The 19,984-nt window shown below is 36.5% G+C and overlaps 1 protein-coding gene across 16 annotated transcripts in view; it reads left to right on the plus strand.

Moving 5' to 3' along the window:
* The window catches only part of Unc79 (unc-79 homolog, NALCN channel complex subunit), a 258,968-nt gene that overhangs the window by 27,647 nt on the left and 211,337 nt on the right, over window positions 1-19,984 (plus strand). For 6 of the 16 annotated variants that reach the window (XM_048799232.1, XM_048799237.1, XM_015495058.2 and 3 more), the window contains exons 1-3: window positions 9,986-11,596; window positions 12,318-12,438; window positions 18,104-18,408. In XM_048799232.1, the coding sequence (XP_048655189.1) occupies window positions 11,440-11,596; window positions 12,318-12,438; window positions 18,104-18,408 (583 nt within the window). In that variant the 5' untranslated portion in view covers window positions 9,986-11,439. Of the gene's footprint in view, window positions 1-9,984; window positions 11,597-12,317; window positions 12,439-16,602; window positions 16,621-18,103; window positions 18,409-19,984 lie in introns of those variants that run through there. The other 10 variants (XM_015495035.2, XM_048799242.1, XM_048799233.1 and 7 more) reach the window with 4 other exon arrangements.

Here is a 19,984-nt window from a genome sequence, read left to right on the forward strand (position 1 = left end):
AAACTTTAAAAATGTGCTTCTATGACCTAACTTGATTGCATCAAAATAGGATAATCACTAATATCCCATAAACACTCAGCTTGAAGAAAATTCTCTGCCTTTATCACTTTCTCCATCACACCATGAAATGAATCTGACTTTTAAAATTCCCAGCTGGAGCTTTCCTGACCAATAGCACTAGAAGCTGGAATAACTAGCTTCTTTTTTGATGTGCATAAATTCTCCCCATTCCCTTCTGTTTTATTGCAATGTCCCATGTCTGGCAAATGTTGTTTGTCCACATTCAGAACTTTCCGGATTGATGAGTGGTTAAGTCTTACAATTCATGTGTGAAAGCTGACTGGATGATTTTATGTATATATGCATTTTTTTAAATGCTAAAAATGTGCTGTTGGTCACAGTTAGTTCTAGTGTTCCTCTTTTTGCTGACACATCAAAAAGTGGCTATATCATTTACCTCTTCTGTGACCTTGGGCAAGGTACTTAACTTCTGTAAGCTATGGTTTTCTCACTGGTAATATGGGAATCACAATGCAACCATTATTTTTATGTTTACTAACGTTCAGTGAAATCAGAATTTAGAATTATTATTGTGACTATTGTGACCTTCTCAAGGATGAGAAGTGCGTCTTATTTATTGTTGATATATTAGCACCTCAAAGTGTCAATCAGTGTCTGATGAATAAGAATGTTGATATCTTTTCCTTTACCTTTGCTGCTTAACTTGTTTATTGTCTAAAATTCCCTAGAACTCCTGACATATTGCTTTGCACAAGTCAGATGCTCAAAAACTTTATTAAATAATGTATGAGGAAGTACTTTGAAAAATATAAATGTTATACAAATGTTTGATGATGATGGAGTCAGTTGCCAAAGAACCCTGGGTATTCTTTGTTGACCTTTCCTGTCTGCTGAAAGTGCCAGGTAAAATTGCCACCTGGACCCAAACTGACTGCAGAATATGTATGTAAGTATGCAAATATTTGGAAGAGCTTAAGGAGGCCATGTGTGGCTCTGACATCCTCTGCACAGGGTTGGCTTTCTACCTGTGTATCCTGTCCCATCACCCTTCATTTGTATCTTTTGTGAGGTTTTGCTTTCAGTGAGAGGGTGACCTTGCTTAACAGAGGAGTAACATTCTTTGATCAAGGATTTGCAAAGAGCTCTGCTTCATCACTAGAACTCTGAAAACAATGTTTTGTTTTCCCCATCTTCATTTCTGAATATCTTATTATTAGCAACATTTATTTATTATTCTTAAAAATATGAGGATGAATATAGAACGTAGTTTCAGTGTCAGATGGCTGCAGTAGAGTGTGCGTGTGTGTGTGCGCGTGCACACACACACAAACAGTTATACTTGATTTTTCTGATGCAAGGTCACTGGTGTGTCTTCCTTCCCCCACAGGTTTTAGGAACAGAGTATTAGACTGAGAAAGGAAAGGGAGAGGAATCCATGTGTCATGGCTGATTCTGATCGTAGTTTATTGTCTATTCTGTGCCAGGCTTTGAACTAAATAGTTGATATGTGCAATATTTTAAAATCCTTATAGCAAGCCAGTGAGATAGATATCCTTACCTTTATTTTATGGATTAGGAAATTGAGGCTGAGATAAACTCCTTACTTTATCCACATTCTCATAGTAAGTAAGTAGAAATTTATCCAAATTCAAGTGAAACCTGGGTTTTAGTTTTGGTTGTGACTTTTATTTTCTATATGACTTAGACTCTTGGTGCCACCATTTTTTCATGTGTAAAATGGACTTTTCTCTTTGTGTGTGAAAAGTTGTAATTGTTGGGGAAGGATTAGGGAGGGGGACCAACATGACTTTTGTTTTTTGATACTGGGGATTGAACTCAGGGGCACTCGACCACTGAGCCACATCCTCAGCCCTATTTTGTACTTTATTTAGAGACAGGATCTTACTGAGTTGCTTAGTGCCTCAGTTTTGCTGGCTTTGAACTCATGATCCTCCTGCCTCAGCTTCCTGAGCTGCTGGGATTACAGGCGTGCACCACTCTGCTTGGCAGTTGATATGACTCTTGTAGTAGCTGCATTAAGTTACAGATGTATAGTGAAGTAAATGATGAAAGGCTTGGTGATGCTGGACTGTGGGGCTGGAAATGGAAATACAGAAACTACATGGCCTGTACTCTCTGTGTTCTCATGGTCTTCCTTAGGAGTCTGGTGAGTGGGGGTTATGCCTACGAATCTGGAAGGGTATGTTCAAGGGATGCATGTGGAATTTGGAAAATACCCTTCACAAATCTTGTTTGGATTCTGATATTAAGGGATATATTTGTTAATTTTGTTGGATGTGAAAACAGTACTATGATTATAAGCATCTTTATTAGTCAAAGATTATACTAGAGTATTTATAAGTGGAATAATATGATGAATAGGGTTTTTCTTAAATACTCAAACAAAAAAACGGAGGAAAAATGGAAGGGGACAGATAGTTACCACTGAAGCTGAGTGATGGGCGCCTTCCAGTTCTTATCTGACACAGGAAGGGAGCCTAACTCATTCTAAACAGAGTAGTGCCTGTTTTAGCTGCACCAAGCCTTGTGTTTTTTCCACTTCTTCTCCTAAGTTTATTTCCCAAAAGATCCTTCCCAGTGATATGCCTCTATGAAGGGTGTGTCACTTATGCTTGGAGGCACATAGCTGAAACCTTGTCAAGATTGACCGACTGACTCAGAGAATGAAGAATGCCTCTGCTCCGACTACTATCTGAGCTGGTCAGGTTGGGAATGGGCCCATATCCTCCTAGGATCTGAAGGCCACACTTGGTTTCGCACACCTGGGTCCTTAGAGTGGGCTTTCTGTTTGTTCTGCTGCCTCTTGGAATAGATATTCTCTGCTCTCACTCCATCCTTGCAGATATTATATCATCTCATCCTTCCAGTCAGCTTTCAGCCAGATCAGCTCCATGCCCCAAAATGGATAGTGGTGGAATTGGGGGGTTTGGGCAGAAAGTGACATAATTGGTTCTGTGATACAAATTGTTGTTTCTATAAGTACTAAGAATTAGAGAAAAGTTAGCATCATACCCATGGTCCTGATAAAAAATTAGTCCATGAAAGGAATATAAAATTCTAAGCTATTTTGTTACGTTGAGTAATATGACATATTCAACAAACATTTATTTAGAAACAAACACTTATTAAATGCTAACTATGCAAAGATAAAGGAGATATTTCTTCTTCCTCCTCCTCCTCCTCCTCCTCCTCTTCCTCCTTCTTCCTTCTTCTTCTTTTTCTCCTCCTCCTTCTTCTTCTTCTTTTTGTACCTGGGATTGAATCCAGGGATACTTAATGGCTGAGTGATATCCCCAGCCCTTTTTATTTTATTTTTTATTTTGAGACAGGGTCTCACTAAGTTGCTTAGGGCCTTGCTAAGTTGCTGAGATTGGCTTTGAACTTGAGATCCTTGTGCCTCAGCCTCCCAAGCCACTGGGATTACAGGCATGCACCACCATGCCGGGCTAAAGGAGACATTTCTGATAGCACAGTGGAGGAGACAGCCATTGAGTTAATGGTTATGCAGTAAGTGACATGACAGAGGGAAACTCTAGGTGCTAAGGAAATACATCTAATGTAGCTTGTGTCAGGGAAGTAGTTGTAGTTGAGCTTTGAAGAATTTTTAGGAGTTGGTCAAGCAGAGAAGTATAAATTTTATTCCTATAGTAGAGAGTGTGCACAAAACTATGGATGAGTAGGAACATTGTGAGTTGGAACTTTTGCAAGTTAGTGTGTCTGAAACCTGGTACACATGAAAAAGAACAGAAGATGAAGCTTGACAGTTAAGTAGGGAGCCATTTTTGTTGGGTGTCATATGCTAAGATAATTGTTTGGACTCCAACAAACAGCAGATAAACACAATATGAATTTTAGAAAGGTCACTCTGGATGTCATGTGGAAAAAGAATCAAAAGGGAATAAGTCTGGTTATCACAGCAATTAATCTAGGCAAGAGGTTGTTTGAACTTGAATTAAGGTGATGTTAGTTGGATGGAGAAAAAGAGTAGATCCTAGAGATGATATTTAGATAGAATCAGTAGGACTAATAAGTAGAATCTATTAGACAGGGGAGACACAAGCATAGTGGATAAAGACTGATGTGCTGTGGTGCTTATGGAGGAGGTCCAATTTCCTGCTGATCCTCTCATCAAAACAAGAAGTTAAAAAGGTATCAGGCAAAATTGTTTACTTGAGTGATTATGATGAATTGTTATGGCAATCCATATTTGAGAAATATGTCCAAATACTTTTTGTTTATATTGTCATTTCTTAATGGAAAGGTTAGACTGAAAAGAAGATGCCCTAAAAAGGAACAATGACAGCAAATCCTTTGAATCTTAGGCTTCATATAGTGCTAGAAGAAATCAATAAAAAGTAAGATGGAATTAGAACATATATTATCAAATCTACATTAATAACCAACATTTGCAAAAAACGTGGGGAAGTACTATTTTAATTTCTCAGTTGGCAAAACCAGAACAGAACAAAATAAATAAGAACCCCCGAGGCTCTGAGATATTAAATGGTTTGCCTGAGGTCACACATAGCTATAGGTGAGAACTCCTCTATCCATGGCTCTCTGCAGGGCAGCAGGATAACTCTAGGACACATGCCTAGCCTGGTAGGGTCCAAGTAATGAAAAGTGGAATCACAATGGACAATCTGAAGAAAAAAATGTCTACCATAAATGATACTAAAGCACCTATAAACAGCTTTCGAATATGTATCAAGAGAAGTGATTATTCTGGAGTTATGTTGGAATGAGAGATAGAAGGAAATAAGGTATATTTTAACAGAAGTTATTTGTGTAAATGCTGTTATAATTTTAAATAATTTTTTAGAAAGTATCCATAGACCATAAGTTAGTTTACATTTAAACTTTCAACCTATTCCAACCACTGTGGTACTGCTGGCCATCTGCTATGTGCCTAGAATTGTGACACATTCAAAGGGAATTACATATGAAATATAAGACAGTTCTGTCTTTAAGGGTCTTAAAATGTCAAGGAACCTGGATTTGCAAACATGAAACTAATCTGGAACCATCCAACGTAGCTTATACTCAGTGAAATATGTATACAATGAAGTAACAAAGGAGGCAGGTCAGTAGTGCCCTGGATTCAGAAAAGGGAGATATCAGTGATGCCTGGAGTCAATTAGAGGCTTCATGAATGATGTGACTCTTAAGATGGACCTTGAAGAATGGAAAATGATTTGATTTCGTGGAGAGGGCTAATTTCAAGGAAATAAACTAGTTTTTAGACTAGTTTATAACAAAAAACAAATAGAACAACTAATTTGTATCAAAAAAACAAATAGAAATTTAGTCTAATAGTTTATCTCTTGACTACAATGTTACTTAAAGAGATATTGAAAACAACCTAAATGTCAAACAATACAATAAGGGAAGTATTTCTAATTGAATATTATTAAATGAATAAAAATAGAGAATGTGGTCCAGTAGAAAAGCATGGCCCACAGCCAGTTAAACTATCAGTTCTACCACTTACTTAGGGCACATCACTTACTGTTTTTGAGCTTTGGTTTATTCAGCTTTAAATTGGAATGATAATACCACATGGAAAAGTTATTGTGAGAATTAAAAATAATGTTTATAGAGCACCTTGTACATAATGGATACTCAATATATGTTATTATTCATGCTTAATGAGATATACTCTGCTGGAAGGTAACTAGGTACTGTTTTTTTGATGGGAAGTTTCTCAATTTTTCCCAAAAGTTTGAAAATGGATATTTTCTACTTGACTCAGTGATTTCATGATTGAAAATTTATTCTAAGAAAATAAAGAGGGCTGGAGTTGTAGTTCAGTGGAAGAACACTTGACAGGCACATGTGAGGGACTGGGTTTGATCTTCAGGACCAAATAAAAATAAATAAATATAATAAAGGTATAAAAAAAGAAAATAACTAAAGATATGTGCATATTTTTGAAAATATATTCTTTCCAGCATTGAATAAAACAGTGAAAAATAACCTCAAGTCTCATAAATAATTGATGAAATAAATTGTGATTCACTTCAAGAAGAAATTAAAAGGCGATAAAATAATGTAGAAAGGAATTTCATGTATAAATTAAGAAAAACAGATTCTGAAACTATATACAATTTAATCCATTTTTATAAGTATATAGTTATGCAGAGAAAACGTTAATTATGGTTTGTCCCTGAGTGATGAACCTTTAGGTGATTTTTATTTTCTTCATTGTGCTTACCTGAATTTTTTTTTTTGCTTTGATGATAATGAGGATAGATAAAACTTAAAAAAAAAAGAATGGATCACTTTTAAGCATACTTAGAGACATAAGGAAACATTTAAGATTTAAAGAAAAAAGATTCAAAGTAACTTAATCTCTGAATCTTGGTTTTGTGACTGTTTCCTCAGAAAAAGTAGCAAAGCTTCCAAGAAAATGGTGGGGATATAATGGGGCTAAAGTAGCTGAGAGTGGACATTAGATTTTTATGTGCACATAAAAAAATCATCAGTTTCTTGGTGATGGATGAAAATAATCACTTCTCAGACTCCTTTTGTTTTTTCTTCATTTTCATCACAGCTTGAACAGTTAGCTTTCTTAACTATAAAAAACATAAAGTTTTTTTTTTTTTTAAATTTTTTATTGTGGGTTGTTCAAAACATTACAAATTTCTTGACATATCATATTCCACACTTTGATTCAAGTGGGTTATGAACTCCCACCTTCACCCCATACACAGATTGCAGAATCACATCAGTTACACATCCATTGATTTACATATTGCCATACTAGTGTCTGTTGTGCTCCGCTGCCTTTAACATAAAGTTTTAATTGCTGTAAAAAGCCACTCTCCCTCTCTGCCTATTTTTCTTTCATCTTTATGAGGAACTCAGTCCTTGCTAGGCCCTGGGGATCCACAGTAGTGAGCAAGAAACATGGTTCTTGGACCTCTCTGTCTTTTTTTTTTTGCACCAAGCAGGTTTTGAACTCAGGGGCGTTTAACTACCGAGCCACATCCCTAGCTCCTTTCTCACTGAGTTGCTTATGGTCTTACTAAGGAGCAGAGGCTGGCTTTGAACTCCTGCTTTAGCCTCCCAAGCTGCTGGGGTTACAGGTATCTACCACTGCGCCTGGCTTCTCTCTGTCCTCTTGAAAAAGATTATGAATCTCACCCAAGTAAATGTACAATTACAAATTGTGCTAACTACTGCAAAGACAAAAAGCAAAGAACAAAAAAAACCAAGTAGGGTGTTTATATCAGAGAAAAAAGGGGCTGGGGATCTGGGTATCAGGTCAGACAGGAGGTCAACAAAGATCTCCCCGAGGAAGCAGCAAGTATAGTCAGGCAAAATGTGGAGGGACAGCACTCTAGAGACGAGAGCATGCATCAGGTTTTCAGGTAACGAACAATTATGTGTATTAAAAAAACAAAAACAAAAACAAAAACTGGGTAAGAGCCACTGAGTCTGGCTCTTGAGACGCAACACCAGATTGGATGAGGGCTTGGAACCTTGTATGATACAGGAAGGGTTTTGGATTTTGTCCTGAGGGCAGCAGGCAGCCATTGAAGGATTTTAAGCAGAAAGTTATGTGAAACATTTATAATTTAAAAGATCTCTGTGGCTGTTCTAAGGAGAAACTGAAGAGAGGCACGAGAAAATCCAAAAGATGAGTTTGGAGGCTTGGGGCATGGTCAGGTGGTGGTGCCAAGTGAAAGATGAAGAACAGAAGACAGTTGGAGGTGTATTTTGGGATAGTGTGGCTGGGACTTAGTGATGGATTGTGTTCTGTGGGGAACAGAGATTTTCCAGAACACTTTGTGTGAGTAGTGACTTGTAGATTATCAGAGGATGGAGATGGTTTCTTTTTGGGGGAGGAGAGAATTCAGTGGTGGACATGTTTACTTTGAGATATCTATCTGTAAGATCACCAGGTAGAGAAACTGAGTCCATGACGCCTATTATTTAAAAGGTCTGTGCATATGGGATGTATATATATGTATGTATATACGTACACATATGTTATGTACTTATTATTATGATTATCATTATTATTACTATTTATAAAGAGTATTTGGCCCATAGGTAGTACTGAATGGAAAGATTGGTCACAGAAAGGACATTCAGAGAGAAGAGCAGAGAGGGTAGGGTTGAGTCCTGATGAATTCTGAATTCTGATGAATTCTTCTACTTCAAGTAGAAGAGGAGGTAGCAAAGCACTTTGAGAGCGACGCATTAGGGATGTGTTCCAGGGGAGGAAGCCCAGGAATGTGATGTCAGGGAAGCCAAGGGGAGATGTGTTGAGGAGGAGGACTGACTGTGGCATGCGCTGCTAGACCTTTCAAGGTCTAGTCCTGTGATGGAGGACTAGGTAGGACCTGCTGGTTTGGGAATCTGGAGGCACTAGATGATTACTGGGAAAGCAGACTCAGTGCAGTGGTAGAAGCATGAGCCAGACTGGAGAGGATAGGGGAAAGGAGAGGAAGTGAAGAAGAGACAGGAAGGTGGGTTCTACTCTTCAGAATCTCTGAAGGCAGACTCCAGTAACTGGGGGGAATGCGAAGGAAAGGGGAGGGGTTTCTTTTGTTTTTACCTTTGATACAGGACATTCTATAGTTTGTTTAAATGCTGATGGCAATGATTTAGTAAAGTGTGAGAGATTTATATTGTAGAAGGGACGACTGATGGATGGAGAGCTCATGGAGAGCTGATGGACTGGTGTTTGATTGGACAAGGAAAGGAGATGTAAGTAGGTCTTCGACTCCTTCTATATGTCAGGTATTACTATATGCCATGCTAAGTAATTTGCACAGTTACTGATTTACTATTCACCATAGCCCTATTAGGTTGATATGAATATCCCCATTTTACAGAGGAGGAAACTGAGGTTAAGTGGAGATAGAGCCAAGGTCTAAATTCAGAACTGTTTGATTTCAGTGTTCATACTCTTATAGGATTTCCTCTGTGATGGTGAATTAGTTTGCTCTTGCTGCCATAAAAATATCATTTAAATTGAAATTTATTCTCTCACTGTTCTGGAGGCTTGCAATCCAAGATCAAGGTGTTGGCAGGTTTCATTTCTCCTGAGGCCCCTCTCCTTGGCCTGCAGATAGTCGCCTTCTTCTTATCCTCACTTGGCCTTTCCTCTGTGCCTCCTGTGTGTCCTAATCATTTCTTACAAGAACACCAGGCAGACTGAATTAGGGCACACCACCGTTTCGGCTTCATTTTAACTTAGTTACTTCTTTAAAGGCCTTATCTCCAAATGCAGTCACATTTTGAGGTTAGGGTTTCAGCATATGAATTTCCAAGGAACATAATTCAGCCCATAGCAGATGACTTCTTAAAGCGTAAGAAAAGGAGCAGCCCTGGGCAGTCCTGAAGAGTATGTAATCATAACTGAAGAGCATAGAAGGCTATTAGAGAGATGTAGCCTTAGAAGCAGTTGAGGTTGGAGATCATTTGCATCTACCTATCCTGCTTAGCTAGCAGCAGTAGTCAGTGTACGCGTGAGCGAAGAACAAGAACTCTGCGCTCCAAGGAGGCTGCTGGGTGTGCACGAGGCCTTATTAACCAAACAACTGACAATCTTTTGTGTGCCCTGTTAAAATGCAAATGAGTTTTACTGACATCCTCAGCACAATTACAAGTTACTGTTTGCCAAGGACCTTTCTGGATGTTCTCAAATAGTTCGAAACATGAAGATGAAATCTCTGACTGCATTCACCACTACACAAATTACCTGGAACATTTTCCCCAGCTTGTTCTATAAGCTGTCTTTTGTAATTACTATTTTGTTCTTTCTCTCCCCTCTTCTTTCTTCCTTTTCCCCCCTACCTTAATTCATCAGTAATTTAATGAGTACCTAATAGGTGTCTAGCATTAAGGTTAAAGATCCAGTTTACGTATGTACATAAACTGGATATATATATATATATACACACTGCACACACACACACATATATATGTATACGTATATATCTAAGTGATAAGTGCTTTATAAAAGTGTCAATGAATCCTGTGAATATATTGAGTACCTACTAAATGACAGACAGTGTGTTAGGCTTGGGTTCCAAGCCTGAGTAAGATATAGTTGCTGCCTTCAAGAAATTTTATAATCTGGTATAGAAAAATTAACAGGTAAGTGAAAAAAGATAATACCATGTGAGTTTGTAAGATGTTAAAAGATCTCAAAGAAGACAGGGCCTCTAGTTTGCTTTCTCATGCATGTTTAGATACCTATTGAAAGGAGCTATTACTGCATTTTCACAAAAGGATATAAAAAGAACACTCATTTCACAAACATTTTTGAGTTTTGTATTTGTTGTAGGGTGACAGTTGTAGCTTGAATTATGAGCAACCATTGAGTTGGGGGATCTGCAACTTTTCTTTTCTTTAGAGCTCATTGCCCACACTATCAACTCCTTTTTTAGGTGGTGGAACAATTAATGGTATACCTGACACACTCTACAGAAGCCTGCTAAGTATTAAGACTTGAGAAAAGCTGCAGTAACAAAGCATTATTGTGACAGTGGGCGAGAGGAGAGCGTAGGCTGGCCTAGCGTACATCTCGGATACTTGGGATTTAGAACTGTGTATTAACAGGGGTTTCTTGTACTGTGATTTTTAAAAACCATGATGAACAGCAGATTAAAAATACTGAGAAGAAGATGGTTTGCAGATTATGTAATTGATATATTTTCAAGTATCACCTATTTGTACCTTACCTCAGGAAAATAAGTTGTTTACAACCAAACATTCATGGAGTTAATTAAGATGGACATAAATGTGTTGCTTTCTTTGGAGCTGATGCGCTATACAAACTGAAAATATTATTGTCTGCAGTTTCAACATTTCTCTGGGAGAATGCTAACCATATTATAGAAATAGTTCAGGAAGTAGAAGGGAGAAAAACAAATCTGATAAATGGTGTATGTAGATTGTAGGTTCAATGATTAACCTAATAATGTCTGAAGACTGCTTTGGTGTCATGCAAATGAACATTGACTGTACATGTTGACTTCATTTCACATTTGTATTCTAGATAGTATCATAGTGGAAAGAGCACTGGATTGGGAATCAGGAAAGTTAAAAGATAGTCTAGCTCTGCCATTTCTCCCTTGTGTGTCTCATTTCCCCATCTTTAAAATGAAGTGGTTATGGGAAATGGCCTCTGAGCACCTCCCAGTTCTGATATTTTATTGTTCTGTGATTCTACACCCCATGCCTATCAAAAGCATTTTGACTTTCTTTAAGTTGCTTAAGACAGCATTTCAGTTAGAATGTATCCAGCTTATTTCCATGGGCTATTGGGAACAGCGAGGCCTTGCTTCTCCAGGACTTGATATATCTTCTGTTAACCGCTGACAGTGAGCCATACCACCTAAAAGGCTCCTTTGGTAGCCTTAAAGATTGAAAGGACAAATGGACAGTATTGAGAACTCTGTGGAAGAGGAGACCAGAGAGACGTTGATCATCATGGCTCCTTGGGATTTGCAAAGAGGAATGACTAGAACTGGGCCATTCACTACTGCCAGGTCAAAGGTCAGGTCAGGAATGTGGACAATGCTGGTGACTCCAGGTAGGTCTAGGAGGGTAAAAAAAAAAAAACAAAAAAAACCCCAAATACCTATTTAGTCCCTCCTGAATCTTGAGAAGATCTGGGCAGCCAAGCTCAGAAAGCAATTAGGAAGTTTCTTAATTTATGAAATTCTTTGGAAGAAAAGTATGACATTTACCTTTTATATCTTTATTGCTACACAATCATTATATTCTTACTTAATACTCACCAAACAGATCTACTCTTGGCATTAACTAAACATGCTTTCATGATCACTTATTGAATTAAAAAGTCTGATTTTAATTGATGCTATTATGCAATGGATTCCCTATTTTTTAAAAAGGATTTTTGGAGTGTAGTTGAAAGATCTTCAAGTTTTTCCCTTCAATTTTAGTTAAGCAATATTAATATTAAATCTCTGGTGACAGAGATTTATATCTATTATTATTTTTCTAATAATAACTAATTTGGGGGTAATTAGCTGCTTGTAGTATTGCTTTTCTTAGTGATTAAATAAAGGAATGGAATTTGTGAATAGCATATTAAATTAGGTAACTAAAATAATTTGTGTGCTGAATACAATAAGAAATTAAAAGACTTTTGTAATTGTTCTAGCATGGAATTTCAGTAAAAATTCACAAATATGTTCTGTAAAATACTGATTAAATTAATAACTATGTCTAATACATATTACAAGATGATTCTTCTTCTTCTTCTTTTTCTTTTTTTTGCTTTTATCTAGTTGCTTCCAAGATCCGGTACTTGCAGGAATATCATAACCGGGTTCTTCACAACATTTATCCTGTACCATCAGGAACAGATATTGCAAACACCTTGAAATACTTTTCTCAGACCTTGTTAAGGTAAGCCTTAAAATAGCCTCCACTTTGAGAGAATTATTAAGTAGTACTGCTGAATGTATTGGGACCTAGATTTCTATTAAACTGAGAGTTTTGAAGGACATTAAATTTTCTAGTGCTCTGCCAGAAGAGTCTGGACACCAGTTCTCTGGGTGTATATAGCAGATCAGATCCCAGGCCTAATTGGAAAAATGGATTGCATGGCTGTTGCCTGCTTTTTCTCAGTTGAATGACTTGTCAAGTGATAGATAAGTGGTAAAAGTTCTGTCTTTGGCATTAAGTCAGTGTGGGATTAAAAGGAAAGCTTATATTGCTTAAAATCAATCTTTTGGTCTTATCACTAGTGTTTCCTACTTCCCAATATTACCTAATATATGGTAATAATAGTTATTTTTTAACCTGCGTAACACTTCAAGTGTTTAACATGTTTTACTATTGATAACAGAAATTCTGTGGAGTTCAAGGAAACAAAACAGGAGCTTTTGTTGTACTGTCTACTTTTTTACTACAAGGTTGAACCCAAGGACCCTTTTGACTTTACATTTCTCATTAGAACAAGTGAACAAAGGTGATTTTTCAAGCAAAGCCTCAATTATTTTGGGGAAATGACTGTAAAGAAGTCAGAATACCCCACTTTCCAATTAAATTTCATGGCTTGGTCTTTTCCATCACCATGTTCTTCTCCTTCAAGTCGGATTTTCAAAACACATAATTTGATTTGCTACTATCTTGTCTCTTCTAGCTATAACACAGCAGATGTTTTCTAAATTATTTGGAGAAGAACATAAATTGGAATGATTGTAATGGCACTGGAGTTTCTAGTGCTCTGTGACTTTGCTGTGGGCAGGTTGTATAAAAGAAGCTGTATGCCAGCAGGTTGGTCACTAGTCTTCTGCAGCTCCTGTCTCTCAGCTCTCCTTTTTCTTTGGAGGATCTTTTCATCTTTAGAACCCTTAGTATTACTGTTCTAGATTGGAGGGATTCTGTTCATTGATGCATAGATGCCAGATTTGCATAGTAAGTTTAGGACCCTGTTATAGGATATTTCCCTTCTTTTCAAATTGCAATATATAATTAGCCCTGTTCTTACAGCAATAATCAGATAAATTTAAGAATCAAGGTATCTGATTCTATTCTTTTGAATTCTCCTTTTTGTTTTTGAGGTTGGGGTTCTCAATGGGAAACACTTTTCTTTTATCACAAGTTCAGAAAGTCTCAAAGTAAGAGACACTTTGCAGTAGGAAGCATTGTGAATTCCATTTGCAAAGAAGCTGTGACATCCTAGTTAGCACTTCAGAGTTTGCTGCTTAGGTCTTAGTAACTGTGCCAAAAAATTAAGAAATTTAGGGTACTGAAGTCATGTTTACAAGACATGAGATTCCATTTTCTTGAGCAGTCAGTCATTGGAATATGATCATGGGTGGTAGCATTTTAATGGTTAAGCTGGTTGAAGTGGCTTGTGGAGATTCTGTGCAATTGAAATGAGTCCATTTTCAAAGGGAGGTAGTTACAGTAACTACTCCTAATGGTAATAATAGCAATAACTATCATCATAGCAATATTGTGTTATAATAAAATTGTATGTATTAATCATTATTCTAAGCACTTTAAATGTATTGTCCTATTTAATCCTTCATAATGAAATAAGTGAATTATTATACCTATTTTATAGATAATGAAACTAAGGTACAGAGTGGTTAGATAAGTTTCTCAAGGTTATTTATCTAATTTGTATTAGAACCAGGATTTGACATTGGTGATCCTACTCTCAGCAGTTTGATAGCCCCTACTCTCAACAGTTTGGCTGTACTGCTTCTTCTTAGTGCCACTATTTAATTATAGTGGTGGGACACTTCTTTTAGTAACAACTTGGTTTGGCTTTTGGGAATGCCTAGTTGAGTCATAGAATAGTTTTGGCTGTCTTTGAGATAAGGGAAGAAAGGGAGTGCTTATCACAAAGCTTTGCTGTCTTTTCCGAAGTTGAACAGTTGTATCTGAGGCGATGTGGATAGTGTTTTGGTTCTCACATGCTTTATTTCTACCTTCCACTGATCCTTCCTGGAGGTTTCCTAAACTTTAATCGTGAAAGGGAGTCCTGTGTAGTATTGGGCTTGCTAGCCATTGTGCCTAGAGTGGTGTTTGGCCCTTAGAAAGGGATTAGTAAACATTTGTTGAATTGAATTGACTTTGATCAAATTTCATCCAGTGCAGAAAACTTCTAGGGCATTAACTGAGTCTAGTAGTGAACTGAGGTCCTGGGTAAAATTACATCTGAGTGCCGAGTTGTGCTCCTTTTCATTTAGCAGGGACCTAATTCTGGCAGAGGCACATAGTTTACAAACAACTTGAGAGTTTAGTTTTTTTGTTTGCTTTTATCAGAGGCAACTATAAAAATCATTTAGTTTTATCCCCTTACTACTGTAGAGGATTCTACTTATTTTATATTAGAAGCATTCTGTGGTCATATTTTAAGCATCTAAGGTCTTTAAAGATCCTGCTTTTTACCTGGCAGAACGTTAAAGGATCCCGATCTTCTATTGCAAACATTCTTTTGGAATTCCTTTTCTCAGCTCTCTCTTCTAGTGCTGTTCAAGCTGTTAGCATGTAAATCTTTTAAAAAAAATCCTTACATTTGGGGAAAGATACTTACTGCTAACTCTTTAGAAAATTTCAAATATGTTTTTAAATGAGATTCTATTGTCAGCCCAATAATTTCATTGAATAGTAATTTATAATTGCCTATGAAGAATATATCTATGTATCTATGTATCATGGCATAATCAAGTAAATTCTGTTTAGAGCATAGACACAATTCAAATGTCAAAATTCACAATTGTGTAGAAAATTTATTTGCCATATAACTTTCTTTGCTATAAATACCTCAGGGTGATTTCTCCTCTTCCCCCACCCCTGCAGAAGCCCTCTTCTCTTGCTTTTTCTTGATCATGGAAGCCAGCTTGAGAAGGGGACCTCAGGAGGGAAAAGGGAAGGTGAAAAGTCAACTTCTGGGTCAAACTCTTCTGAGCAGGGCATCTTAATATTCTGTTTGGTTGGGTGTATAGGCCTCCGGGAAAGAATTTCAGATGGGGAAGATGGCTTGATCTTTCCCAAGGTAGACAATTTGGTTGGGGAAATAAGTTTTTTTTTTCTCTGAATAAACTTCACAAAACATCATAAAATCACAATGCATTGTACATTTATTCATGAGCCCTTCTTAAGTTTTTCCACAAATGAAAACATTTCCGTACATTGAGACATGAATGTAATTTAAAACTGGTTTCATGGATAACTCATTTCCGCCATTTTTCTCAACCTCACCTATTTATTAAACTCAGAAGCAGTGAGTGAGAGCTTTACTGTTTCAGTGCTGACATTCTTCCCTCCCTGCATGTAGGACACTGTTGTTGCTATCATTTGGGAACCCCACATATACAGGAAGGGAAAAATATCAAAGTAGAGCCTCCAAATTTGATTTGATGAATGCTTGATAAATTATTTCAAACTTTGGAAAAATAGTAAGGTCTGTTTGAAAAAAATGTGTTATATTTCCCCCACCAAGGAGAATTTTTATAAGAGCACTGAAATTAATTCAGAAAGAGGTTTAAATATCATTAGTTCATGATATTCAGCTATTTTTATTCTGAAAGGCAAGATGTTGCTGCTCTTGTTATATCACTTTTGTAAAATCCGTATCTTATAATTTTGAAAAGAGGCTGATGGTTGGCCAATTCAGGGTTAAAGTTTGAGAAATAATAAACTGACTTATATCTATTGTGATTCAAAAGGAATTTTCAGTGGGATAGACTACTACAGGATTTAAACAAATTTTTTGGTGACTGGGCTTGTCAAGAATATGACACTTAAAGGTGGCACTCTTAGGAGTACTTGAGTTCTATGACAAAAGTATGAAGTCTGATGGAAAATCTGATGGCATTTATAATAGGTATAGGCAGGCAGTGATAACTGGAATGTTGATATTATCCTATTGTAAAGTATAAGCTTACGAAGTCAAATACATCACACACGAACAAGCTAGATTAAATTCCTTTAAAAGCCAAAACCAAAAATTACACCAAATTTTAAGTTATTTATTGTTAAGAAGTATTACATAACTATTCTGAAATTATTTTTATTATCAATTGTTTTTCCTTGGACATTGGGTAACAGAAGACAAAGGAAATCGAGGTAAATTAGGCACATGGAAATTAAAAAGCATGTAGTCATTTTTTTTACATTATAACTTTTTTTTGTGCTAAGAATAAATAAAAATTAATGTAAATGTGACATAACAAGCATGCTTGACACTAACCAATTCCTCACATCACTGTAAAACTATAGATGTGATATCTAACTAAAAACTTAGCCATGTTTAATGTGCATAGAATAAATGTAAAATAAGGTCATTTTATGTAATGAAACATTTATAAATTGTTATCTGTTTTGACTAATGTAAGTGGACAAGCATAAGTGAAAAGCACATTGTAAGTGCTACAGACATTATTATAATGTGTAGATATTATCTTTAATGATAAATAGTATAATCTAGTTTTAAAAACGTAAATATTTGGCTAAGCAGTAATTTCTTTTTTTTTTTAAAATCAACAACTTTTCTGCTTTAACTAAAACATTTTTATTTTAAATTAAGGCTAAAAGAAAAACCATTTTTAGAAGTTATTTTTATTCCCATTAAACTTTTTTTAACTTTCTAAATTATCTTTCCTTTAGTTTTTAGAGTTTTGTTGAATAATAACGTAAGTAGCAGTAGTAACATATGAGATCTTATTGTATGTTGGGCAGCTATGTGACAGATACTGCTTGCTTAGTCTTTAGAATTTTGAAGGTAATTATTTAATAAGCCAGTGTTTGTATTCATAAAAATAAATTATTTCCTCCCTAACACACAAAATTAACACACACACACACACACATAAATAACCATTATCATTAGTTCACAAACATATGCTATGGACCATCTACTATATATTATTTTATAGCTTTTCCAATGTAGTTTAGCTAACATTTTAGAAATATGTATTATTTCTAAATTCATATGCCTGTTTAAACTTCATTATCTCAAATGATACTGACAGAATGTCATGAAACAGTATCATAATATACATATAGACATTATTTTGGTGCAATAAACATGTGATTTTTAAGACTTTCTTAATAAACACACATGTTTATTCTTTGCTAAAACATGTTTCTGCAAGTGCCATACCTATGTTTTGCAAGTTTCTGTTTGCTTGGTTCAGATGGTCTTGCTGAAAACTTCTTTTCTTTGAAAGCTCCTTGTAATTAGGAATAAGAGCCCTTCCTAATTAGACCAAGCCATTGCTTTTGCTTCCAGGAAACCTCTCCTTCACCAAATTGAAAAACTGTAAAACATGGGTTTGGCACTGAAACATGCATTTTTATATTTTTGCTCCTTACTAACCAGATAACACATGAGATGCAATGAAATTTCCACAAAGTAAACCTGTGTTATTGATACCTCTGAACAAAGCTATGTGACCAGTACTAGATTTGTAGATCCTGCTGGTGTGGCAATTGCATCTTATGTGGGATGTATCTGGTGTTTTATTATTTGTTTTAGAGTGTCATTTCAATGTAATGTGCTGTTCTTTGTGTCTTTGTTGTCTCTTTTTTTTCTTTGTCCCCCCAACAGCATTTTGTCCCGCACAGGGAAGAAGGAAAACCAAGATGCCTCCAATTTGACAGTGCCCATGACCATGTGTCTTTTTCCTGTGCCATTCCCACTCACCCCATCTCTAAGACCGCAGGTCAGTTCCATCAACCCTACTGTTACTCGCTCCCTCCTTTACAGCGTCCTGCGAGATGCTCCTTCAGAACGCGGCCCGCAAAGTCGTGATGCTCAGTTGTCAGACTACCCTTCTTTGGACTATCAAGGCCTCTACGTGACTTTGGTGACTCTCCTGGATCTAGTTCCTTTACTACAGCATGGCCAACACGGTGAGCATTTAATTGAAACCTTTGGAAATGTACATGTATGTTCATGAATATGTATGTTGCTGAGCACGGGGCATGGAGATTTTGTTGTTGATGTAAATTGCTTGAAAGGGCTTTGTGTGGGCTGCAGCCTTTCTTACAATGAAGCTTAATTATGGTGTTTTCCCATCCTATCCTTTTCCACTGCTGTGGTGCTCAGGGATGTTACCCAGCAGGCCTGTGTTGGGGGCAGAGGGGCTGGAGACCGGAGGAAGACTCTCGGGAGGCTCTCTCTTCTCCTTTGATTACTTTATCAAGGGAGGACTCAGTGAGGACTCATTGAAATCACGATTGGGGAGCTAAGATTTTAAAACTTGCTTTGAAGAGCAGACTCTAACCACTGATTGATTTTGTGAGTTTTGGGGACAAATCACAAACTCTTTCTGAGACCCATTTTTCCTGACTCAAAAGTCAGGGGGTTAGATAAAATGAACTTTCTAAGAACTTCCAAATTTACTAAGAACTTCAAATAATTATTACAAAATGTTGTAAAATGTTACAGTATAGAGTGTTAGTGGTGATTTAGCATAGAAGCCAGAGAGCATGCTTCCTTTCTTATCGCTTCTCTCTTTCTTCTGTGTCTTCAGTGGATTTCATTATCTTGCTTGCTATTAAATTCTTCTAATCTATAAAAGGGAGTATAGTAATATCTACTGTTAACTATCTAATATGTATTTGGGAGAATCAAATGGAAAACCATACAGTAAGAAAAGAGATTTTTTGCAAAAACTGTACCTTAAAATGTTAGTTGTGGAGATCTTAAAATACTGAAATTTGGTCCCCAGAAGTATGATAACCAAAGTTTCACTGTACAGAAAAGCTGGAGTCTTGGGAAACTGGTGGGCGGTGGGAATTATTTTTCCTTTTAGTTATGGTTAATTCTCCTAAGAGAATCCTTAATGGTTTATTTTGTATGATGTATCCCTGATTTAAAAAAAATAATGTCTACTTTCACAAAGATGATGAGATAATGATTATTGAATTTGTTTTTTTACATTTATAATTCTGCATTATAGTGAATATAAAAATGTAGAAGTTTGTAAAGTTACTTATTGTGTATTTTTGTGGCTGTCTGAAAGCTTAGCTGCTTCTATTGTAATCCTTTCCCAGCTCAGAATCTTAGTGAGGCTAATGTGAACATCAGACTGTCAGAGCTTACTATGGTGGTGAGCTCCTCAGTGCCTCCCCTTTGTGACATTCAGTTCTGAACTCATCACGGACCTGTCTGCTCCTGTCCATGGGTTTGGGAAGCTGCCCTTTATCTTCAAAGTCCCTTGATTAAGATAAAGATATTCAATTTTGTAAATTGCAACCCATATAATTGCAATTAATGTGTGAATTGTGACAATTTCAGGGGAGATGATTTATATTTTTGCTCTTATAACTGTTTTGTGACTTTCCTCTTTATTGTTATCTATAACTTTCTTGTTCTGCATATTTGAGCTTAAAAATAGGAAAGTACTCACTAGTTCATTCTAGTGAATGGTTCAGAGAAACACCTGAGCGTGGTCTGAAGAGTCTTAGAATCTCCAAGGAGTTT

Source organism: Marmota marmota, unplaced genomic scaffold (assembly GCF_001458135.2).
Source record: "Marmota marmota marmota unplaced genomic scaffold, marMar, whole genome shotgun sequence".
Classification (NCBI taxonomy): domain Eukaryota; kingdom Metazoa; phylum Chordata; class Mammalia; order Rodentia; family Sciuridae; genus Marmota; species Marmota marmota.